Raw genomic sequence first — 25,761 nt, 5'->3', positions numbered from 1 at the left:
ACATATAACAAGCAGGACAAGGTGCAAAATGAAACAAAGTAAGCTGAATATAATGCAGTGAGCTTAAATTAAAGAAAACAGAAAGAAATAAAAAATAAATCAGCAGCCTAGAAGTTAATGCAACAAACCAGACAAGCACTGGACGAGCCAAGCAACAGTAAAAGCACAATCACAGAGTGATGAGGCATGAAAAGATGAATGACTGTGATATCAGAGATCATTCCTCTGTACCTGCCCACTCCCTCTCCGCCTCAGCCCCCTCTCCAGGTTCCCCTGCAGCTGCAGCAGAGGGGGCAGCGGTGGCAGCGCCCCCTGGAGGGCTCTGGAGGTCGGGTTTAGGTGGGTCATCTTGAGGGCGTCCAGAAACGCTGGTGCTACTGTCCTCAGCAGCAGGGATAGTGGCAGCTATGGAACAGGCAAAGCACAAACATATCTATCCATCCATCCAGCCACCTATCTACCTATTCACCCATCTATTCCAGGTCACTTTGTAGTCTCTTAATAAGTGAGTTTACATGCACTTTAAAATCTCACCACAGACCAACAGAGCTTGTCAGTAATTAAATCAACATTTCTACATAAAAGGTAGGTAACTACGGTGGCCGAGAAAGCCCAGCGCAGTGCAAATTGAAAAGCGCTGCAAAAGCACAAAACACATCCATCAAAATTACAACACAGGCGCAGCAAATAGAAAAACGCGCTGCAAAAAGAAAAACGCGCTGCAAATAGAAAAACGCGCTGCAAATAGAACCACAACACAACGGAAGTGAGTCACAACACAACGGAATTTTCCCGGGGGACCTTAAAAGATGCTGTACCAGCTGTGTACAAAGGACAATAAGTGGCAAACAAGCTTCTGAAAAGTAAGTTATGTTTATTAAAAGTTCTGCTTCACAAAACGCCTTGTTTGCCACTTATTGTCCTTTGTACACATAGTGAAGTCCGAGACGTTACTGAAGACGCAGCTTAGCTGGTACAAGGTCCCCCGGGAAAATTCCGTTGTGTTGTGACTCACTTCCGTTGTGTTGTGGTTCTATTTGCAGCGCGTTTTTCTATTTGCAGCGCGTTTTTCTAGTTGCTGCGCCTGTGTTGTAATTTTGATGGATGTGTTTTGTGCTTTTGCAGCGCTTTCCCATTTGCACTGCGTTGGGCTTTCTCGGCCACCGTAGGTAACCATACAAAAGGAATTTTCCTTTGTAACCAGAAAATATAGGGAGTTTTCACACCTGAAAGTCTGAACCAGAATCCGCACTAAGGTTTGCCTCGGTTACCGTATTTTTCGTACTATAAGGTGCACTGAAAATCCTTTAATTTTTCTAAAAATTGTCAAAAAAAAAAAAAAAAAAAAAAAAAAAAAAAATCACCTTTTAATCCAGTGCACCTTATGTATGTGTTCCACCAATCAGGTATTAAGGAGCAGTAAAGCCACGCCACTAAAGTTCAGCGGCTAACCCCTGCTAGCACTACTGGAGCAGCATTAGCTGTAACCACGCTAGCTCTTTCGCTGTTCAGAGGTGAGTATATCAGACTGTAGCCTGCACGTTACTGTGTTAAAAAAAGCTACATGGGATGAACCACTGTCTAATATCACCCTGGCTTACCGGAAACACTGGAATCTAAGCTTACTATAAATAAACAGAAACAGTACTCACCCAAATAAGCTGTTTATCGATAGTGCGCCTTATATTTTGGCGCGCCTTATAGTGCGATAAATACAGTTGTTTTGGTTTCACACTGAAGTTTAGTCACTAAGTAGAATAAAGAAGTAGTCATTAGCTACGTGAGTCTTTCTATAATAATTGGTTTTCATTATTTATTGGTAATAAATATTTAAACATTTATTGGTACTTAAAAGTATCACCAATTCTTTAATTATAGGTAATAATTATTAATATTCTTATTATTAACTGGTTTATAAAATGTTTTTCTGAGTTTGCCGAGGTGCTTTGCCAGGTGTTGCGCTGAATTCTTGCTCTCTCAGAATCAGTCTCCTCTTCGTGCACATGCTGTTCAGTGCTGGTTTAAAACAAAGTTCTCTCACACAGAACATCTGGGTGATAGAACATAATATCTAAAAGTACATAAAACTGCTGTGAGGCTCCACTGTAAATTTATTTCCACTCTGCAGACTCTAAACTGAACTCTTTAAATTACTTTCTGAGAACAATAATGTCCAGAAACAGCACCATGCAGACGGTACTCTAAAAGTCGTTGGATCTAATCCCGACAACCCTAGATATACCTATTATAACCAGATGAACACACACAAATAGACAGACAATTCTTACCATCAGCCTCAGTCTTCTCACTCCCCATCGTCCCGTCTCCCGAGTCCAGCTGTGGAGAAGAGCAGTCGGCTGCAGATGAGACGGTGTTATCTGCCTCGCCTCCCTGCTTAGACTTCTCAGCTGCTCGCCGCTTCACCTCTTCAGCTTCCTGCCGGGCCTTCACCTTCTCCAAGATCTCATCTAGGAACAAACACACAAAGAAGGTTAGTGTGTCTTGACAAACTAAATGACAGGAACAGAAAACGCAGACCACTGGTCCATAAATTACACTTAAAATTTGCACCATTGTTTATTTATCTAATGTTAGCAGTAGGAATGCACAAAAAAAAAAAAAAAAAACACTTTTTTTTAACTATTATGAAACAAATACAATGAAGCATTTGGTCGTACATTTTGCCTTCCTTTTACAATGCAAGTTACATTACAATAGATAAAAGCAATTACAATGAATTAAAATAGAAAAACATTTATTGAACACTTAACATTTTTAATACTCAAGCAAACAGACCAGCAAAATTGTTCGTCATCCATTTAGCGCTGTAGTGCCATAAATCAATCATAAATTCTACCTCAGTAGTGCTATTCTAATCATACAGTTACCACAGCAGTGCTAATCAAGCCATCAGCTAATATTACTATCCTAGCCCTGTACAGCTCGTTTTTTTTTTTTTTCAGTTGGAAAACAGACAGTTCTTGACGAATTCAAGTGAAAAATGACTATTTAAGTAATCCTGGGTGCTTTGTTTAATATATGCGAATAAAAAAAAAGCAGCCGGTAGAGGAGGGTCAGGGTGCAACTGTCACCGCTGCTGAAAACAATCCTAATGCTAGAGAAAACCCTGCAATATGACACATTACAATTAGATCTTACAATTAGTCTTTTGTCTGTGGAACTTCCACATTTTACACTTTGGTGCACCGAGACTTGTACACCTGTGTACATCTTACAAGCTGCTGGTACATAAAAAGCAGCAACTGCAGGCATTTTTTAATTTTATGGTGTCACAATATATCAAATTGTAACCCTTGCATTGCAATAAGTATTAAATCACCAGGTTCTTGTCAACACAGACATTTAAAAATGCAGTGGAGATATAAGGGCTTTAAGTGACAGTGATAAGAACACACAGTAATGTTTGTAAGAGTGGAAAAACACATGAAATCAAACACATTTTTATCTTTTAAAATCTCTTAGCAGATATCTACAACATGAGTCTTACTCCCACGCAGTACGGGTTCAGCTCAGGCTTCTTTGGGGCTATAAACGGCTCTGGGGTAACGTACCTGCAGGAGCGTACACTTCACAGGTACTGGATTTACCAACAGTTCACACTATGAGAATTACAGTAAATTCCAATGCTCACTATTACAGATTAAAAACATGAGTAATTGAAACATAGATCATATTTTCACATCAAATGATGTTACTGATGGGAACAACTAGAGCTGTTCTGGCAAAACACTGATACGATATGATACATTACACATCACGATACAGAGGTTATGATTAAATATACTGACAAACCATAAGCAACACTGACATTGTAATTAAAAAAAGATAAGAAAAAGAAAAACTGTGATAGATTAAAAACCAGGGACATGCTGAAAAATCTCAACTTGTATTAATCAATGCTTTTGATGTCCTGACCAAATCAATATTTTTCTTTTCTACTCATTTATTTTAAGTCATATTGTGCTTTATTTGTATGTCTGCTGGGATGTTAAACAAAAATGTTTAATGTTGAACAATAAATAAATAAATAAATATACATTTTAACAATTTTTTTTTATCTTAGCACATTGGATCATTGAATTTTGAATCACTATATATAAACACTGCCTCATAATTTTTCCCCGTATTATGCAGCCATGATTGTTAAAAACTAATTAAAAACAATGTTTTTTTTTCATAATCGATACAGTATTTCGCAAAATTGTGAAACTCCACCGTATTGATATCTTCGTGAACTCCTAGGACAATGATAAATAAGACTATGAAAGAATGGGTAATGCTCAGAAGTTAAAACTCTTTTTAGAGTTTTTAGGGAGAGATTTTGTAAGTCTTTCTACAGTCGAAACACAGGAACAAAGCATCCTGTCACTCACAACAGAACAATCCCAGAACCCAGTGTTCCACTCCTGAATGCTTTATACAGTTTAACAGACCTGAGCAGCTTCTAACAGCTCAAACAGCCTGCGCTACAACAGCGCAGGACAGCTACAGAGCCCAGAAACCGCAGAAACAGTGCAGGAGTGGAGGAGCTCTCGATCACCAGACTGTATAATGAACGCTGCAATACAGTCATAATTTTCAACCCAATAATTCTGGTTTAATTCCAATTTCAACCAAATAATTCTGGTTTGCCAAATATCTGGTATCTCCCTAATAGCCAATAATCCCTAATAATAAAAACATGTCATAAGAGATGCTGGATGCTTTATTTTAGTTAATTAATGTGAGAAATCTGGAAACCTGGAAACTATGTTAACTATGCTCAGATACCTAATACGGTGAGCTGTGTCTCTGTTGTAAGAGAGAAAAACAGAGTAAACACAGAGAGAGAGAGATAGAGAGAGAGAGAGAGAGAGAGAAAGACGCATAGATGGATATCTAAATAAAGCATCTGAGAAAGTGCAGATTAGAGAGAGAAAAAGAGAGAGAGAGAGAGAGAGAGAGAACACAAGGTAGGGTTAGAGAGTGCAGGAGAGTGAGCTGGAAAGACTGAGCGAGTGTGAGTGAGGATGAGAGACAGAAGTGAGTGAATGCATGTGAGAGAGAGAAAGAGAGAGAGCAAATGAGTGAGTTAGTGCAGCACGGAGTGAGTAAATGCGAGAGAGAGAGAGAGAGAGAGAGAGAGAGAGAGAGAGAGAAGGAGGGAGCAGGAAAGAGAGAACAAGAAAGAGTGGGCAGAAGAAACAAAACAGGGAGAGGGAGAGGACAAAACGAGAGAGAGAGACAGAGAGAGAAAGCAGAAAAGAGAACGATAGAGGGAGCAGAAATGAAAAACAGGAGAGAGAGCGAGAGAGAGAGAGAGAAGGAGGGAGCAGAAAAGAGAGAAAAGGAAGAGGGACCAGAAGAGACAAAAGAGAAGAGAGAGAAATGAGAAGTGCAGCAGGCAGTGAGTGAATGCATGCATGCAAGAAAGAGAGAGGGGAGAGGCATGAGAGAAATGGGATAGAGAGAGAAAGAGTGAGTGAGAGATAAAGAAAGCAATAGTAAGTGAGTGAAGGAGGGAGTGTGTGTGCACGTGCGTGTGTGTGTGAGTGAGAGATAGAAATGAGAGAGTGAGGGAGTGAAGGAGGGAGAGAAAGAGAAAAAACTCAAACAAGTGCTCTCTCTCTCTCTCTCTCTCTTCTTTCAGGAGAGTTCTTCTCTTATTCTGAATCACTCACAGCGACACTAATGACAACCTGAAACTGTAGAGCTGCTGACATTTCACCCTCAGGAAACCCATCAGTGTCACTTCAGTAACGGCACACTCGCACACACACACACACACACTTCAGAACTTCACAGGTGCGTTTCTGATCTCTGCTCCAGAGGATGCACAACTTAACCGCTCTTCCTTTACGCCAATTAAAACTCTCCCACCCTCAGCCGCCAATCATTCGTCTCCGCCTCTCTGAAACAGCCCTGCTGAGCCTCGGGACAAAACTCTACTTTACTAAATCAAATCCAAACACATGAAGCAAGCAGAGCACACTCGCACCAATTCATTACTGGATTGGATCTAATGTGTGGAAACTCCAACAGCACCTCCTACAGGCTGTGCTGCATCAATAAGAGGAGCAGAAAGATCACAGTGAAACATTGAAGTTACAAATAATGATACATTTTGGCGAGTTGCCTTTTCAGGTTTTGTGCCGAATCCTGCCAGAATTCAAGTACCCTTTGAATAAAGGGGTGTTTTCCCACAGATTAATTTTATTTCTGTTTAAGAATAAGGGTTAATATGTGGTAGCTGCTGCTGCCGACTCCCAGTCACCAACTGGGTCAGATATCTAGCATGCAAAATATTTGCCAAGTTTGTTTTTCAATAGTTTACACTACATAACTGAGGGAGTGCCAAGAGATTCCCGATTTGTCTCAGAGCAGAGTTTGTCGGCAATTAACAAAAAACTGTCGGCGACTGAACAACCGGGCTAAAAAGGTGTAGAGCAGGGGTGTGCAAACTTTTTTTGTTCGGGGCCAGAAGGAGAAATATATTTGAAGTCACGGGCCACACTCCGTAATAAAACAAATAATGAAATATACCACTTTAAATAATTCATTTTCCTGATTATTTCATTTACACACCATTTTACTTGACTTACTATCATTATCTATCTTTGACAGTGTTGTGTAAACTAAGATTTTTCAAATTGATGTTTAATTTCATGATGTCTCTTAATATTAAACTCCTTAATTACGGCAACTTTTGGACTTTTTTTACCCCGTTTTTCTGCGCGAGAAATGCGCACTCTCTCCGCTTTTAGACTCTTTGGCCCCGTTTTTCCGCGCTAGAAATGTGCACTCTCTCCGCTTTTAGACTCTTTGGCCCGTTTCTGACACCAAGCGTTCAAACGTTGAATCTCACATTATAAAAACCTGCTTAACCGCGGGTCAACTTTCATTCTATTTCTAAAATACCTCGCGAGCCGCTCCAAAAAAGAAAAAGGGCCGCAAATGGCCCGCGGGCCGTAGTTTGGACACCTGGTGTAGAGTAAACCTGGCATAACCTACAACAACATCTAATCAGAGGAGTAGAAAGGTAACAGGGAAACAGGGAGCCACATCCTCTAATAACTTTTCATCAAAATAAACCTTTCTGAAATGATGCTATTCTTGAGACGCAAGTTTTTGTAACAGCAGTGTTAATGTGTTCAGGATGAAGCCCAGGTCTCTTACCGTTGACGACGGTGAGGTAGGCCTTGTTGTTGCCACGGGCCTTGTTGGTGAGCTCCTCCGTGATGTCCATGTGACTGTGGATCTCCTCCCTCAGCTCCTCCAGGACCACACACAGGTCGATCTCCCAGAACTCCTTATCCAGCAGCTCCAGCAGCTCCCCCAGCTGCACCTTAGAGCTGTAGTACCAGATCTTCTTCCCCGCCTCGTCCTCGCCATCCTCCTCACTGAAACACAAAATCATTGTTTTATATAGAACAGATGCACTGTACTGTTATGTTTCCTCCCGGATGCTGCGCTCAAGTGAACATCGCAAAGCTTTACCAAACATTCACACAAAGCAACCCAGACTGTTCTCATACAGAGTTCCCTAATAGTGGAACAAACTACCTTCTACCACCAAATCAGGAGTGTCCCTCACTATCTTTAATAAACTCCTGAAGACAGAGCTCTTCAAAGAGCACTTACTCTCCTAACACCTCTAACTAACTACCTTCTACTACCAGATCAGGAGTGTCCCTCACTATCTTTAATAAACTCCTGAAGACCGAGCTCTTCAAAAAGCACTTACTCTCCTAACACCTCTAACTAACTACCTCATACTACCAGATCAGGAGAATCTCTCACTATCTTTAATAAACTCCTGAAGACTGAGCTCTACAAAGAGCACCTACTCTCCTAACACCTCTAACAAACTAACGACTTCTAACCTCATATAATTCTGATATCATTGCGCATCCCTAGAGGAAATCCAGTGACAGTTTACAAATCTGTATAATATATAACAATGTAAAAACTTGAATAATTTAGATATATGTTTTTATTTTATAATGAAAAATAACTGATTGATCCATGAAGCTACTTAATTCAAAGTATTTTCAAGTGATATAAATCAGCTGCCTGAAGCTGGAGACATTATTTACAATAGTTCTGACAACACATTCTTTAAATACATTGATAGTAGAGAAGTACCTGCAGGCACAAAAAGGTAAAATAGCTCCCAGAGAAATGATTTGAGTAGTATTGTACCACTATCAACAGTTCATGCAATACCTGTTAAAGGTTTGGACACACCTTCTCTAATTTAATGTGTTTTTCTTTTCTTATGATTTTTTTTTACAAGGTGAATTAAATTTTGAAGACAAAGGTAGCACATTTATATTTGAGGACAGATCTGCACACTCTTGGCATTTTAATCTCAGGGTCTTCATGAGGGAGAGTCACCTGGAATAGTTTTCTCAGCATTTTGAAGTATGTTTTTTTTTACATACAGTACATACATTCTGCAGAGGCTGCTCACCGCTGCAAAATTACTGCCACCACTTCAGAATATTATGAAATGTCATGAAATTGCAATTACAAAACTCAGGACACACACTGTGCATCGACAAGGGACTTGCATCTGTGGGGTGTGCATGGGCTCTCCCGCAGTAAAACTGATCTCTAGCGCAATTTTTGTTATGCCATTCTTTTAATAATGCAAGGTAAACAGCAGTGCCTCCAAAACAGCTGGTGAAGGATAAATTCTACTAGTAACCAAATTGAGCCTGCAACAATATTTTTTTTGTAAAAACGATACAAAATTATTGCTGTAAATTACATTTATATTTTAAGACCAGTAGCAGCTAGTTATATAATGATATGTTTATCATGGACATTACACAATTTTAAAGACAATTTGGGTCGGGGATTCTTAGATTCTTTACGATTCATACTTGTTGTTAATGGCTTTTTTTTTTTTTTGACAACAGCTATAACCGAAGGAGTAATGATGACAGGACCCAAAAGGCAGAACTCAAAAGTGCAGAAAAGTAGCTCCCCAGACACATAACAAGATACCAGTACAAACTAAGCTCTGACTGATTCCGTCCATTTTTTGTGTCATTAGCTTGTCCCTGATCGTTATATCTTTCTAAGTGTGAGGCGACTCCGACTGAGAAGCAAGACACGCCAGAGAACAGAGTTTAGAAGTCTAAGTGAAGGAACTCTTCCACTTCCACTCAAACTTCTAAATCTCTGCCCTCTGTCTTACTTCTTATTTCACTTTTATAGCCGCTAAAAACTATTATTTTAACGTTATATTAGAGGCATTTCATTTAATAAAATAGTTTTTCGCAATTATTTCTGTGACAATATATCGTCCACACAGAAAATCTTACCGTGACGGGCCTAGTACTGACCAAACTGAAAATCCGAAGATCCTGACCAAACTAGGCAGCTGTAAAAGCATGCTCAAGTGCTCATTAGATACCAACTAAGCCATGGCTGCCCAACTGCATGTGTAGTATTAAATCACTTTAATCCTATTATTTTCTGAACCAGGTTGGGAAACACTGACAAACCACAATAAATATAAAAATGAAAACTCACACAACGATCCTCCGGTTCAGGAACCAGTACTTTCTCTGATGCCGATCGTAGCCAATCGGCTCCTGACGGAGGTACGGCCTGCTCTTCTGGACCTCCATAATGCAGTCAGAGACTCCAGGTACCTTGTGTGCCACACAAATCTCACACTGCCACTCGTCCTCAGGCACCTCCTCCAGAGGAGGCTTCACACACTCCAAGTGGTACACGGCCGAGCAGGTCTCGCAACACAGCAGGTCGCCGAGCCGGTGGCACACGCGGCAGTGATCGTCATACTGCACCACGCCCTCAGACATCAGCTCCTCTCGGGCAAGGTTGGTGGTCAAAAACTGATCCACCAGAAACTGCAGCACCTTCACCTTGCTGTCCAGCGGTCCGAAAGGGTACTCCTCTCCCTCCAGGTGCGGCAGAACGTCCCGAAACTCGGGGTCGCTCTCGCAGTAAGACCTCACCACCTCCGGCCAGGTCATACCATCGATAAAGTAGAGCGTAGAGTTGACGCTATCTTTGAGGTCGGCCGGGCCGAAGGTGGTGTTGGACGTGTCCTCCTCGCGCAGGATGGCCTTCAGCAGGGCGATGTGAGTCTCTGCCATCAGCGTGCACTGCTCCTGACCCACCAAGGCTGCGCAGAAGTCCTCAAAACGGAATGGTGAGAGACGCAGCACCGTGCTGAAGTTGCGAAGGACCTCGTAAATGGACGAGGCATTGAGCAGCTGCTCTGCGGGAATAAGCAGGTCTTCAGAAGATGCGGGCAAGTTTAGAGCAGGGATCTCCTTCTGCTCCAGGATGGGGGAGCGAGGACGGTGGGCTCTCCGCCTTTTCCGTCCTAAAAAACAAGAAAAACAAAGCATGAGATAGAGCACATGGAACTGAGAAATTAAAAAAATATTGACTTATTTCACATTGAAATTATCTGCTAATCCTAGTAAGTTTCACAAACTACTGCAACTCAGATCTGTACTGCTGAATAAATGACCCAGTAGAATATTTTTGCCTCAAAGTATAAATAAATAAATATTAAAATATTTGCTTATTAAATCATCAAATAATATAAAAACTTAATTTTATAAAATATAACACTTGACATGCCTAGTATTTGTCCTTACACACTTTTTAAAGTTAAATGATATTTGTAAGCTGTATCACAACTACATTGTAAATGAATACCGACACGTCTCAGACTATGAAGGAACACATAAGGAATCATGTAGTAACTTAAAAGTGTTAAACTAAAATACTCTGTGAAGCATTTAGGCGCTCTTGTCTGGGGAGCTGTTAACTTGTGGTTTCTAAAGCTGGTAGCTCTGATAAACTTATCCTGTGCAACAGAGGTAACTATTGCTCTTTCTTCCCTGGGGAAGTCCTGATGAGTATCAATTTCATCATCAATGTTTGTGGCAGTGTTTGCAACTGCACTTGAGCATACGTTCAAAGCTATTGAAATGTTTCGGATTGACTGACATTTACTTAATTTGTTTTTCTTTACTTAGTTGAGTAGTTCTTGCTATAACATGGAATAGAACATTACTCAAATAGGGCTACACTATTTAATAGATACTAAAATATTTCTCCTTTGTATGAGACATTTGTCTAGAACATGTGGAGCCAATGTTTTTAAATTACCTCATCTCTCTTGAGTACATAATTTTTTCCACAGTTTTTTTTACACAGTAAGACCAATATTGGCAATCCTCTGGTAAGTAACTCCCCCCTGTGCATCAGGTGAAGCAGCCCTGGCATTTTGGGTAACTCTTGCTCTTTTTTGCTGGGGCGGTCCTGATGAGTGCCAGTTTCATTATCATAACGTTTTTGATGGTCTTTGTGACTGCACTTGAGGATACGTTCAAAGTTCTTGAAATGTTTTAGATTGACTAACCTTCATTTCTTACAATATTTTTTATTATTTACTCAGTTGAGTTGTTCGTGCCATAATATGGATGGGACATATTTGTCTAAAACATGTGGCACCCTTTTTTTAATTACCCTACATAACGTTACAGCTCTTGAAAAAATTTAGTTTCCTTGATTTTACCAAATTGTAAACCTTTGAAATATAATCAAGAGGAAGATGGGTGATCACAAGCCATCAAACCAAGCTGAACTGCTTGATTTTTTGCACCAGGAGTGAAAGCATAAAGTTATCCAAAAGCAGTGTGTAAGACTGGTGGAGGAAAATGTGCCAAGATGCATAAAAACTGTGAATTCTCATTTTCTGCAAATAAATGCTATAAATGATAATATTCTTATTTGGAATTTGGAAGAAATGTTGTTTGTAGTTTATAGAATAAAACTAAAATGTTAAATTTACTCAAACATAAACCTATAAATGGCAAAATCAGAGAAAATGATTCAGAAACCTGAGTGGTTTAGAATTTTTTCCAGAGCTATATATCTATTAAATTTGAAACAAAGATATCTACATATTTAATCAACGTATATCATTTTTTTCACAGAGTTTATACACAGCACGACCAATACAGGCAATCCTCTGATATGTAACTCCCCCTGTGCATCAGGTGAAGCAGCTCTGGCGCTCGTTTTCAAAACACCGGGCCGCATGCGGGTCTGTCATTAGGCTCCTCAGCCCGCTGCTGCCGCCGCCGCTCCGCTAATGAAAGCGGGCTATCCGAGAGAGGGAGGGCGCTAACCCGGCTAAACACCCTCCATCAACCCCTCAAACAACCGCGGCGCGGGGCTTTTTAGAGATATCCGCGATGTATCACCACTTAGAGTCAGTTAACGTGACAGAAATATATATATTTTTAATTTTATTTTTAAGTATTTTAAGCAATCACTGTGTTAAATTTACCTCAGTAGAACAACGACTATGCTAAGCTAATTCTGAGGGGAACTTTTTAGCTAGCTAGCTAACTAAGACTTTCCTCATTATGAGCCTCATTAGCCCGAAGCTAACGACACAACCTAGGCAGCCAGCTCACACAAAACAGATAGCTAGCCTTATTAGCTAAAATGTATTAAAATTAAACACATAAACTGTAATTTATGCTAACAATGTAGTTAAATATGATTACAGCACAAATTATAAGAGCACCAAAAGCTACAAATACGATAGAAATGGTGCTAAACGTTCGCGCTTAATGTCCAAGCTAGCTAGCGTTAGCTTGGCTAGCTAGCTAGATAGTTAGCATGCCAATGTTAGCCGAGAAACTAAGCTAGCAATGCTAACTACATAAATAAATGCATTTCTCAGTTGTGTAGCGCTAGCATTTTAGCCATGTAGCTAACGCTAGCATATTCAGATTTCTCAACATAGAAAGTATTGCACGAAAAAGTAAAAAAAAAAAAATACACCCATACTAATTAAATGAATCATTTTCTCTTATTTTTAAAGCGCAGGTCAGCTTTGAAAAAGTTTTTAACAGGTTTTAACAGGTAACGTCAAGGCAGCTAAGCTTTCATAATCTTAACCTATCTAGGGTTTTCCACTTAGATATTACTTTTTTTAAGCTTATAAAAAAAGCTCAAGCATATGCACATACTAATTGAATACACATTGTTTGTTTTTCTATTAAATTTCATGTCCGCTGTGAAAATGGTGATGACGCTGATAGAAGCTAAGATAGCATAATAATAATCTTATTTAGGGTTTCCACATAAACATTATTACTTTTTTTTAAGCTTAGTACCTTATAGGATAATAGGTTAAACATACATATATGCACATACTAACAAGCTAACTTAATTGAATGCTCATTGTTTTCCTATAATCAAATTGCAGGTCAGCTTTGACAGTGATGACACTTGGTTTGAGCAGGTAAGCTATCTATCTATTTAGATAAGCTATTACAATAATTGTTTGTAGGGTTTTCCACCTAGATAATTGAGGTTACTTCATTAATTCAAAAGCTTAAACATATGCACACACTAATTAACTAAATGCTCATTGTTTTTTTCTGTTGAAGTGCAGGTCAGCTTTGACAATGATGACACTTGCTGATAGCAGGTAGAGTAGTTAGCTAGCATAATAAACGTATTTAACCTACATAAATATTTTTTCAGGCTTGTATGAGAAGCTTAAACATACGCACACACTACTTGAAAACATTGTTTTTTTTTTAGCTTTGGTCAGCTCTGACAGTGATGATACTTTGTGTTAGCAGGTAAGGTAGCATAATAATCTTATCTAGCTATTGTTTTCCACCTACATAATATTACGTTACTTTTTTCAAACCTATTATCTGATATTAGCTCAAACATTTGCACACATATTAAATTAACTCATTGTTTTTTTCATTGCTGTGACAATGATGAGACCACTTGCTGGTAGCAGGTAACTTACGTTAAGGAACCCAGTTATCATAGCTTAGCTTATCTAAACAAGCTAAGCTAAGCTAAGCTAAGCTATCTAGCTAGCTAGCTCTCCAGAAGTTGGGCCTGTCTTGCTCAGCTATGTTAGCAGCTCATAACTCCATTTTGAGGGCTCCAGCCCGCACTATGTTAAACAAGTTCTGTTTTTCTCCTCCTCTATGAAAGATGAACTCGAAGTGCGGCCCTGCCTCAGCCTCCACAATACAAATCCCAGGGCGTGCATCAGAGCCCACGCAGCCCGCTAGCGGCGCCCTCGTACCTGGGGTGCTGCCGTGGCTGCTCTCGGTGCAGTAGCTCGCATCATCCTCCTCATTCTCCTCCGGCAGCTCCTCCAGATAGTCCGACTCGTTGTCGACGACTTCTTCCTCCTCCTCGTCCGTGATGGGCTCCTCTTCCACCTCCTCGTCCTCTTCCGAGGCCAGGCTCACGGCGTCCTCATCCTCGTCGCTTTCGTGGTCGTCGTAGACCACGGCGCTGGCGGCGCTCCGTCTCCCCCGACCCCGTCCACCAGCACCGGCAGCAGCAGCTCCTCCTCTCCCCCTGCCTCTGCCTCTAGCTCCCGCGGAGCCCCCTTTCTTGCGGGCCCGCGGCGACTGCTGGTTCCCCCGCTTGGTTGGAGTCACATAATCCTCGTCAGCTGCCCCCTTGCTCTTCACCTTCAGTCCCCGGCGGGGTCTGAGCCCCCGCACCGGCCCTGTGGAGGGCTCCTGCATCAGTACGGTCTTGGGCGGCCTGCCTCTTCTCCCCCTCATTATATCTCCACCAGCTCTATTCTTATCGACTCCGGCCCTTTTTGCGCGCACTCCCGGCGCACACAAGTCGGAATTTCGGGCACCGCCGGGAAGCTAAGCTCGCTGAGATGCAGATGCAAGCGCCTCCGCGGAGAGCCACGGCCTCTGGTAGCGCAAGGAAGCTCAAAGCGAATGGCCGGCGTCCCGCTTCGGGTCGCTCGCAGCCGCCATGTTCCTTCCTCTCTCCGTCTGCTCAAAACAGACAGCAGGCCTTAACGCGGGAGTCACATGGTCCCAGCCACAGTGACAACACTGCGAGCTCAACTTTCCAGCACCAGCATCCCTCTCTGACTCTAAGCACATAGTTAATCACACACTAATGGACTCGATAATTTGGGAATATGTTTAATAAGCATTTTCATATCTTTTCAAACACAAACATCCCAAAGTTACACGTATTTAAATAGAGTATTCTGTTGTGAATTCTCACAACATTCCCACACAATGCTGTGTAAAATCAAATCAGTAATGACGAAATAAGTTAATCATTAGGTTGTATGAGGATGTTGTGAGAATTTACAACACATTTCCCCGTTTAAACACCTTAACTAACTTGGAGATGTTTGTGTTTAAAAAGGAATAAAAATGCATATTCATCAAATTATCATATCCATTAGTGTGCAGAGTTGTACAGTAACAAAGAAAAACTACTTCACTACTATACTTAAGTGCTAACATGCTTTATTTGTATCTACTGGAGTTTTATTTTTTTTCTTCTACTTTTACTTCACTACATATTTTTTGATGCGTTTGATGCTTTTTTTCCCCGAAACATATTTTGCAAGCTGCAAATTTCCAACAACAAGCATCCCTCTAACTCTTAGCACACACATTATCACACACTAACAGAGGTGTATAGTAACAAAGTAGAACTATTTCACTACTGTACTTAAGTACTAAAATGCTGTATCGGTACTCTGATGGATTGTTATTTTTTTTCTCCTACTTCCACATTTACTACACTACATATTGCGTATTTACTCCTATGCATTTTTATGAGATGCATTTTTATTCCAGAGACATATCGTACTACTGTATTTAGGTGCTAAAATGCTGTATCTACTGGAGCATTATTTTTTCTCCTACTTCCACTTTTACTTCACTTCATATTTTTTGATGTGTTTAATACTTTTAATCTAAAACATTATTTTGCGAGCTGCAACTTTCCAACACCAAGCATCCCTCTGACTTTTAGCACACACTTAATTTCACAATATGAATATTATAATTTGATAATTTGTTGCATTTTTATTTTATTTCTTTTTCAAACACAAACATCCCAAAGTTACACCTGTTTAAATGGGGTATTCTGTTGTGAATTCTCAAAACATTCCCACTCAACCATACAACAATATGCTTAACTTATTTTGTCATTATTAAAATCCTACTTCCACTTTTACTGACGTATTAAATACTTTTAAACCGAAACACTTTTGGTGAGCTGCAACTTTTCAACACCAAACATCCTTCTGACTATTAATTAAACTTAATCACACACAATGGATATGATAATTTGATCATTTGTTAAATATGCATTTATATACATAACCACACAACAATATGCTTAACTTATTTCATCATTATAATGACAAAGCAATTAAAGTATATGGTTGCATGGGAAAATTCTTATAATTCTCAACAGATTTCTCCATTTAAAGTGTAACTTTTGGATGTTTGTAACAAATGATGGTACAGCTGTATTGGGAGTAAAAGTATTAAACTCATCTAAAATATGTAGTAAAGTAAAAGTGGAAGAAAAAGTAGGAGAAAAATTAATACTCCAGTAGATACAGATACAGTATTTTAATTCCTAAGTAATGTAGTTCTACTTCCTTACTATACATCTCTGTATAATTATGACAAAATAAGTTAAGCACTTTGTTAAATGGTTGTGTGGTAATGTTGTAAGCAGAGATGTGTAGTAACAAAGTAGTACTTCACTACATATTTTGGATGAGTTTAATACTTTTACTCCAGTACATTTTTTAAAAATTGCCAGCATAAGTTTGATGAAGGTGCCTTATCACAGAGTGAATAAAGTGATCAAGCAATCAAGCTGACCTTATAAGAAGACCGCACTGCTCCCATTCTGCCTTTCACTCTGCAAACCTGACGTTTGTACATAGTAGATTTTAGAATAATCTACTTGCAGTACTTAGGTACAAAAAATGTTGAATACTTTTGTACTTCCACTTAAGTGTGGAGTTTAAAGAACACTTCAACTTCTACTCGTCACTTTTTTGATAGAGCACTTGTACTTTTACTCAAGTCTGGGTCTCTTTTGCTTTTTAACTGTCTGTTATTATACTCACACAGTAAAGTCCATTTTGGTCCAATTTAATAATTTTGGTGAATCTCCCAGGACACTGAGACTCATGTAAAATTTATAGAAGGGTGCATACTTTCCCCTCTTCAAACCAAAGGGAAAGAGGTGTGAAGTGAATAAAATTGCCCAACTTTTTTCTTTAGTCTATACATTAAATTTCAGTGAGATGGGGAACATCAATGCGACTTATATCTGTGTTTTTGTTCATGTATTATTATTCTCTGCATTATCTGCATCTCCCAGGTAATTCATTTAAAGTTGAGGATTAATTTCCTGTTGTTGGGAAGTCCTCAGAGTCACAGACTTCAGTGAACTGCTTCACTCTCATGGGCCTTCATGGACTAGTACATATTGGAGAGAGCTGAAAAGAAAATATAGTTCACAACAGGTTCATTTGTATGGAGCCTCTAAAGTGTTATGGGAGAAATATACAACATTTAGAGACTTAAATCATTCCCTTGATACACATTCCATCGACAAAATGTTCAATCAGATTGGTAGTGGTGGGTAACATTCTTTATATTCAGCTTCACTACAGTAATGTAAGTTGTTGTTAACACTGTTTATAGTTTTAGCTACTTTTTTAATATAATTTTTTTAGAAATGTATATTCAGAGAAAGAGAAATTAACAATAAAATTTTTATTTTTTCATCATGGCATATAGTTTTTTCCCCTCTTTCATACAATTTTTAGCATCCCGAATGTGAGCTATGGTTTATCAAACGTTGATTCAATGTTAAAATGCCAACTGTGAAGGTTTGATAACTGCCTGTGTCAGCCACTTGTTTAGTGAGGGAACATCTGGAGATATCTACAGCAGTAAAATGCATTTATATTTTGCTAGACATGATAAAGCTCCCAACAAATAAGCTTGATTCTCATTTAAAACCATATCAAGATTGTAGCTCTGAAGCTACACAAACATGGTAACATGAAAACTTTTATCCAACATTTTTATAACAACTTGGTGGATATGTTTCCGAAATATTTTACATTTTAATACACTTACAAAACATATTTCTGTTGACTTTAACAGAAGGGATGCTCAGTAAGTTCTTGTATGCTTGATTCATCATTTATCTTTTGTGTGCTTTGTTTAGGGCCTCGCTGGGCCTCGTTTAAAGAAAATTGGAATTCTGAAAATATATATTTTTTAAATATTTGGTGTTGGATATAGCTCCACGCTTCGCTAATCTATTCGTACGTACTTTCACTACTGTCCTCTTCTGGGATGTTTGTCCGTTTGGCTGGATTTTAGCTAACTTAGCCACTTTAGCTAGGTTAACTACTAGCTAGCCAAACAACTCCGCTCACAGTTAGCTCGATATTTAACGTTAACATAATAATTTACACCGACCACCATCTTCAGACTGTCCCTCAAACATTGCAGCAACGTGTGGTTTTGTTGAGTTAAACGTTATTTCACGTTAAAGCCGTTTAAATTGATTTTTCTGTAGCTTCTAGAGGCTAAATCACCACTATACCCTTTAAAAGACCGTGTATTGGGCTATATTACGTGTGTAGTCGTGGCCGAGTGGTTAAGGCGATGGACTAGAAATCCATTGGGGTCTCCCCGCGCAGGTTCGAATCCTGCCGACTACGATACGTTTTAAATAATTTAAGTTAATTTAATAATTAAAAGTAGGGAGTTACTCTTTTCATTCGGATAAAAGTAGCATTTGCAACATTACAAATACATTTAAACGGATATTTTTCAGTTAAAGCAGCTTATAAATACTGAGTTTAGTCGGTTGCCATTGGCAGCTTCTTTTCCATTGGCTTCTGGCACAGTCTATTTGCATAGTGGGTGTGTCCCCCATTTTCTGACACTCACCATCATCAGTATAAAAATAACATTAAAAACATTAGATTTCTAATGTTTTTAGCTGTCTTAATGGTTCCAAGTACTTTGACTGTATGTTTTCAGGCTTCTATACTGTATGTATTCCAAAGGATGGGTGAAAACAAAAGAAATATATTGTTTGTCAGTGTAACTTTTATCGGTTCAATTTAATGAACGTTAAATAGGTTAAATTAAAAAGAAAAATAGAAAATTGGGAGTAAAACTTCAATATTTAATTTCCATTGGCTTTCATCAATTTTCACATTTTCTAAACTTCTGAAATTTTAGAAAAATAATCTACTCAACTTTCAGATTTTTTTCAGTTTTTAATCTTTTTATACCATCAGATTCTAATTACAAGATGCAAAAATGGGAAATAAATTATCTTTTTACTAAACTAAATGGAAAAACTAAAAAATAAAATAATTAATTTTTACACTCATTTTCTATTTTTGATTTTTGCCTCAAACCATCATAAAATCAGACTGATAGATGTTAAGCTGGCCATTGTAAATTTGATTAGTTTAATTTTTGTAAATCTGCCAGGACACTAAGGTCCATGTGGAAGGTATACCATGGTCCATATTTTCCCATCTTCAAACCAGAGGGAAATGTGAAATTAAATTACATTAAATTTTAGCAAGAAGGGGAAAACCTGTGTGATTTATAGGGTTGCAACGGTATGAGATTTTCACGGTATGATAACCGTCTCGGAAAATACCGCGGTATCACGGTTATCACGGTATCACAGTTTGTTACATATATTATTATTTTTTTGTTCAATTAACTATTTATTGTAGAAACTACACCATCAGGTGAAGGAAACCATGTTTTTCCACTACTCTTAAGGGCATTAAGAGTGTATATATATAAAAAAAAGTTGGTATATAAGCAGATACTGCAGAAAGAGGGGATTTATTTCTGACATGATCCTCACAATAGAGATTTCTATTTTAAGGCTTTCACTACTTAAAACCTTCAACATATGAAAAACAGGCACGTCAGAATTTGAAAATGAACGCATGTAAATGAATGGCGTCTTTCACGTCCAGTCCGGCCAGGACCTTTACACGGACACGTGAATCCATCGTAGCACGCACTTCACGCCAGCACCTGAGTGCCCACATTTCGGATAACTCAGCGCTTTTGCGGGCGCTTACCGCATGGGTTATGCACGACTACAAAGAGGTTTTATTTATGTTCAGATTAAAATTATAAACTGAACACATACTTTGCGCTGCACAGCGGGGTGGTGTTCTCGGAGATGGGAGAACAGGTTTGATGTATTTCCTCCTTTAGCTGTGACTTTACGGCCACATTGATTACAAGCTTGTTGATTACAAGATTACAAGTCTGTTTTCAGGCTGTTTGAATGAGCGAAATATGATCAGAATTATGTAAATTAACACTAACATAGAAGCATAGAACTATTATTTAATTAAAATTATTTTTAAGAACAGCTAAACACAGTGCGGAGAAGTTCACGTGCGAGAGAGAGAGAGAGAGAGAGAGATTTGCGTGTTCTGATATGAGCTACTCACAGGTAAAGGTTCTCTTTTATCTCCTCGTGCTCATTTTAGTCCAATACATAATTCTGCAGCTCCCTCAGTGTATTCTGTCGTATTTTGCGGCTATCGCGAGCGCTTACAACTAACACCGCGGGCCGCGAGGTGCAGCCGTGCTGCCGCTGTTATGCCGAATCCGACTCCCTGCTCAATCCGACTCCCGCTTCGCGGACAGAATCGGCACAACACCCCCCGCTGTAGAACTGCGGGAGTGAAAACAGCGCTTATAATTAAGTTAGTTAAGTTTCAGTTTTCGTTATTTGGTTCGTTTTCATTAACAATAATAATTGGTTACTTAGCATTAACATAGTGATTATCACACCAGAGCTTTATTTAAAAATAAAATATATAATTAAAAAACAGATGCCTACATCTCAGACTATTTTCTAGAGCCCAACCCGACCCGGCCCGAGGAATGTGGTGGGAAATCTCGGCCCGAACAGACCCGATCTCGGGTCGGGCCTCGGGTCAGGTCTGGTTCGGGCAGAGAATCTAAGCTCTAGTCTGATGCACTTTCTGCCGTTCTCACCGATGTGTGCTGAGTAGCTGAAGCGGAGCAGAGTTGCGCATGCGCGGGTGAGTTTCTCCGCTGGCTTGCGTTTTACCGGTAATAAGCAAACACACACGGTATGATAACCGTGCATTTTAATACCACGGTATACCGTGAAACCGGTTACCGCTGCAACCCTAGTGATTTATATCTGTGTTTTTGTTCATGTATTATTATTATTATTCTATCTGCATTTCCCAGGTAATCCATCTGCAGTTGAGGATTAATTCCCTGTTGTTGGAAAGTCCTCAGAGTCACAGACTTCAGTGAACTGCTCCACTCTCATGGGTCTTCATGGGCTACATAATAATGGAGAGAGCTGAGAAGAAGACATAATTCACAACAGGTTCATTTGTATGGAGCCTCTAAAGTATTAAGGTAGAAACATCAAACTATCACATTTTCTCTTTCTACTTTTTCCCTCTGCTATAACATTATAACATTAAAACCATTATATTCCTAATGGGAACCCAATTAGAGACTTTTAAAAATAATTTACAAAGTACAATTACTTACTATTAAACATAATCTGAAAACCAATAAGAATAAAAGGAAATATATTATGTATTCATTTTTTGGTCTTTTTTAACCATTGTTATTTTTATATTTAGAAGTAAAACTAGTAAAATGAGTAAAAAACTTTTGGGGGGGATTTTAGTAATATTATTATCAATACTAGTCAAAATTATTTAGATATTTTAAAATTGTATTATTGAGATATAAAACTGCATGCAGAAATACTAAATTCTAATTATTACTGAATGAACAAATGTACCCGCCCTGGACTTTTTTCTAGGTAGGTATCTACATTACAATGTATATATATGTACAAATGTTACAAAATCATAGTTTTTTTTTAATTTTATAAATGTAAAAGTGCCATTTAATATGTAGTTACAATAGATTTTAGATGTTCCAAATGTGCATGTGCAGTGTTGAGTCCTTCATCCTGAGGAAAGTGAGAGAATCCTGCCAGCAGGTGGAGTAATTATGCCATATATAAATCAACAGAATAAGACCCATACAGATAGATATTCTCTCACAGGGGTTGAGATATGGATGCTGTACTAAGTTCTGTATTAGACACCATTATCATTTTCAGTGCTGAGCACACCTGTAAATAAGAGAACTGAATGATTTTAGAACACAGTAGAAGATTCAGGCTTTTCAAGGGCAGCAGTAAGAAAATTAAAAAGACACCTACTGCAGGACACCAACCTGTACATTTTAGAGGGTTGTGGCTAAAACTTTAACTTTATTCCATTTATGACAACAGTTGACTTTGTCTTATTCCATCACATACAGTTTATCCTATTGTAAGAGCACCTAGGTCAGGGGTGTCCAAACTTTTTTTGTTGGGGCCAGAAGGAGAAATTTATTTGCAGTCTCGGGCCACAGACTCTATAATAAAACAAACAATGAAATATACTACTTATAATAATACATTTTCTTGATTACTATCATTTGCACACCATTTTACTTGAGCTACTATCTTCATCTATCTTTGACAGTCTTTATCTTAGCGTTCAAACTTTCTACTACTTGTTGTTACTATCTAACACTGCTAAAACTTTGTTAGCATGTCGGCATCCGGTTTCATCCAAAGTCACTAACACAGCATTAACATGCCTAAAACTTGACACATTCAACAATGCTGCCGATGACTAAGGTCATCCAGTGTCGCTAACATGGCCTTACCCTAATGGGGACTAGGCTTATCTAACATTGCTAAAACATCGTTCGCATGTCAGCATCCAGTCTCATTCAACGTCACTAATGCAGCATTATCAGTGCCCGAAAACTGGACTCATTCAATAATGCTGCCAATGTCAAGGCTCATCCAATATCACCAACAAAGTATTGTCATGCTGGGAAACAGATTCAACTTTGCTAAAATATCATTAGTGTTTTGGTATCCAGGCTAATCTAGCATCACAAATGAAGCATTAGCATCCCGAAAACTGGACTTATTCAACAGCGCTGCCCATGTCTAGGCTCATCCAATGCCGCTAAAACGGCGTTACCATGCTCGGGATCAGGCTGATCCAACATTGCTAAAACAGCATTAACATGCCAGCATCCAGGCTCATTCAACGGCACTAACGCAGCATAACTGGCCAGTGCAAATGACTGGACTCAACAATTTAACAATGCTGATCTGTAGACTCATACAACGTAAGCTTCTAGGTGTTAGCATGGCGGACATGGGGGCTCATCCAAGCCAAAGTAGCTATAAAAAAACGGTCCCAGTTCGGTTTAAAAGCCTTCCTTGTGTCTGAATCTAGAGAGCACATCATCATTATTTATTGCATGAACGTTTTCCCCTCAAGAATGTTAACCAATTGGGCATTTTAGCAACACTTTTGTGACCATAGGGCATTGCCTGCCCTTGAGCTTGACAGTGTTTGAACAGACACAGGGGTGGAACAACAGTTTAATAATTATTTTCAGACTGATCCTCCAGTGGCACCAAGAAACAGCACCACCCCGACCTGTCTGCCAGTTAGGACAGAGATAAGCCAGCCAGCTGGAGTACAAAGAGACCAGCAGATTTGCATTTTGGGCCACATTTCTATAGCGTGTGATTATACAGTTAAATCTGCCGCTCTTATCTTGTTCCTCTAGTCCGACAGCAGCACAGCGTTTCTTAATGGAGCCTTCTAGCATGACCTTTGTGGTCACCTAAAGCTTTTCCGTTAGTAAGGGAACCCGGGACGGAACATGTGCGTGACCGGCAGCCGGCAGGCGACTGACTGGTACAATTAAAATAGGCCCAAGGTGATCTCATCACTGCACCTGTTAGGAAGAAGACAGTTATGGCTGATTTTGCATATTACATAACCAATACATCACTCAGCACAGCAGGCCAGACTGGCTGTACTACAGGGGAGTTATCAGATGTTTTGAGAAAAAGCACTTCGGCGCAAATACTGGAAACTCTGTAAACTTTATTATTATCATCCTTTCACTCAGTTTATCAATTCTCAGGACCTACAGCATAGACCACCACAGAAAAGCTTTATTATTGGGGTGATTAATCATTAATCTCAGAACTGCAGTGACACTGATTGGCATGGTGGTGTTACACTCGAAAACAAGTACCCCGTGGTAAAGTTACAAAATAGAAATGAAATTGGGTCTAAGTATCATGAAACGTTTCCTTTAGCCTCCTCTTCTTTTGGTTCTTTTGTATTTTTAGGAACTGTAACCATCAATAAATGGTTCTTACCTTGTCCTTTGTGAAAAACACAGAACGTATAAAACCTGGTACTCTAGAATATGGCAGTTTGAAACAAGATATTACTAGATTAAAGCATCAGTTAAACAAAGTCAGTTTTGAAAAGGACATAGAAATAAAGCTTGTAATCTTGTAAGAGGCCAAGCCAACAACCTATAGTGTAGGGCTGCACGATACTGGAAAAAAATTACATTGCAAATGTTCTTTTTTGACGATATATATAATATCGCGATATTAAACAATGCAGGGCCCATGACGTCACCAGCCCCACCCCCACGCTGTCTCACGTCCAGACCGATCAAGGGCTGAGTCAGCACCGAGCACTCAAAGCCCGAGGAAAACATCTAAACAACAGTAATCGCCCCTTTAATCAGGCATTTAAATGGCTTTTTAAAAGGTGAATAAGAGTGTTTGTTTTTCTGGGATTAAAAGCGTAATTTCAGCTGTTACTGGAAATATCTGCACTGCAAAACTGTGCTGGACTGAGGTGCACAGCTTTCCACACATGCCCATGTTTGCAAGCACGTACCCAACCATGTGGATGGAGGCCATGCTGTTACCTCGTGTTTACACCTACCAACCCCCGCGCTTCTCAGGCAACAGCAGCCTGTCACTCACACAGACACAGAGAAAGCGCTGTGTATCTACTTCTTGTGTCAAGAATCAAAACATTGCAACATAACATGTTTGATTAAATTGCCTTAAGTGACATGGCACGTCCTGCAATGTGACTACTAAACGGTATATCGTGCATAGAGTACTGTGAACAAACTAAAACAACACACAAACCAAATTGCAGTGATAATAAGAGTCCTAATGTTATATCGCACCATATATTGCAGCAAAACTAGGTATTTATTCTGTCTCAGGTGTTTATGTACATGATTACAGGTACATGATTATTGTCTGAAAAGTGCTTAACTGCCTTTAGAGACTACTTTTGGGTAGTGTACCTTCTGGTGAAAGACTGCTGTTTTAGAGACAGGTCTGTCTGATTTACTGGTTCCTTCTAAACCTTTAATCTTTAATCCTGCATTGCTCATTGATCTGTTCTTGCTGGCCTCTTGGCAGCAGGTCTCCAGTTTCCTCCTCAGGGTCCAATATTCAGTCATATTTGCGGTGTTCTGACTGATGTAATATCACAGTGTGTGTGTGTGTTCTTCTCCAGGCCCACCTCCATCGCCAAGACATCATCCAGGTTCACACACAGACTGTCTGTATCAATCTTTAGGCCACCCATAGCGCTGAACATCTCTAAAGGTCTTATAATAAAATGTCAGGCCGTGCGGATGACCTGCTTCAGAATAGTCCGGTATCTGCCCCGAGGCCTGCTGAGCTGCACCATATGGTTGGAAGACTGTACACGACCTGCAGCAGGAGGAGAAGGGTGGGAGGATCTAGAGGCCTAGAGTCATTAAACTCGTCCATCTTCTGTCTGAGAGGACCTTTGGCTGGAGCTCAACTAATGGGAAGTATTGGACAGTTTTTGGAAATCTTACAAACTTTCAGGTTTTGTTTAGATAGAAAAAATGAGTTTTTAGAGAACTAATGCTGTAATTATACAATAAACATCTTTAT

The 25,761-nt window shown here is 39.4% G+C and overlaps 1 protein-coding gene, 1 long non-coding RNA gene and 1 other non-coding gene across 4 annotated transcripts in view; 2 read left to right on the top strand and 1 right to left on the bottom strand.

The window, feature by feature from the left end:
* bptf (bromodomain PHD finger transcription factor) overlaps window positions 1-14,928 on the bottom strand; it is a 49,439-nt gene extending 34,511 nt beyond the window's left edge. The window contains exons 1-5 of the mRNA XM_022665033.2: window positions 14,129-14,928; window positions 9,544-10,366; window positions 7,177-7,400; window positions 2,289-2,468; window positions 232-405 (exon numbers count right to left, since the gene is read on the bottom strand). Of these exons, the coding sequence (XP_022520754.2) occupies window positions 232-405; window positions 2,289-2,468; window positions 7,177-7,400; window positions 9,544-10,366; window positions 14,129-14,621 (1,894 nt within the window). The 5' untranslated portion in view covers window positions 14,622-14,928. The remainder of the gene's footprint in view (window positions 1-231; window positions 406-2,288; window positions 2,469-7,176; window positions 7,401-9,543; window positions 10,367-14,128) is intronic.
* On the top strand, window positions 11,909-25,752 carry LOC111191041 (uncharacterized). 2 transcript variants are annotated; one of them, XR_007427133.1, is made up of 5 exons: window positions 11,909-12,271; window positions 13,280-13,315; window positions 13,464-13,504; window positions 21,147-21,323; window positions 25,352-25,752. It is a non-coding gene; the product is annotated as an uncharacterized LOC111191041 (long non-coding RNA). The 2 variants fall into 2 exon arrangements; XR_007427132.1 differs by having other exon boundaries at window positions 11,909-12,933.
* Window positions 18,508-18,589, top strand: trnas-aga (transfer RNA serine (anticodon AGA)). Its single transcript has one exon. It is a non-coding gene; the product is annotated as a tRNA-Ser (tRNA).
* Window positions 25,753-25,761: the final 9 nt, after the last annotated feature.

This window comes from Astyanax mexicanus, chromosome 19 (genome assembly GCF_023375975.1).
Source record: "Astyanax mexicanus isolate ESR-SI-001 chromosome 19, AstMex3_surface, whole genome shotgun sequence".
NCBI classification, from domain to species: domain Eukaryota; kingdom Metazoa; phylum Chordata; class Actinopteri; order Characiformes; family Acestrorhamphidae; genus Astyanax; species Astyanax mexicanus.
This window is presented reverse-complemented; position numbering and strand designations above follow the sequence as displayed.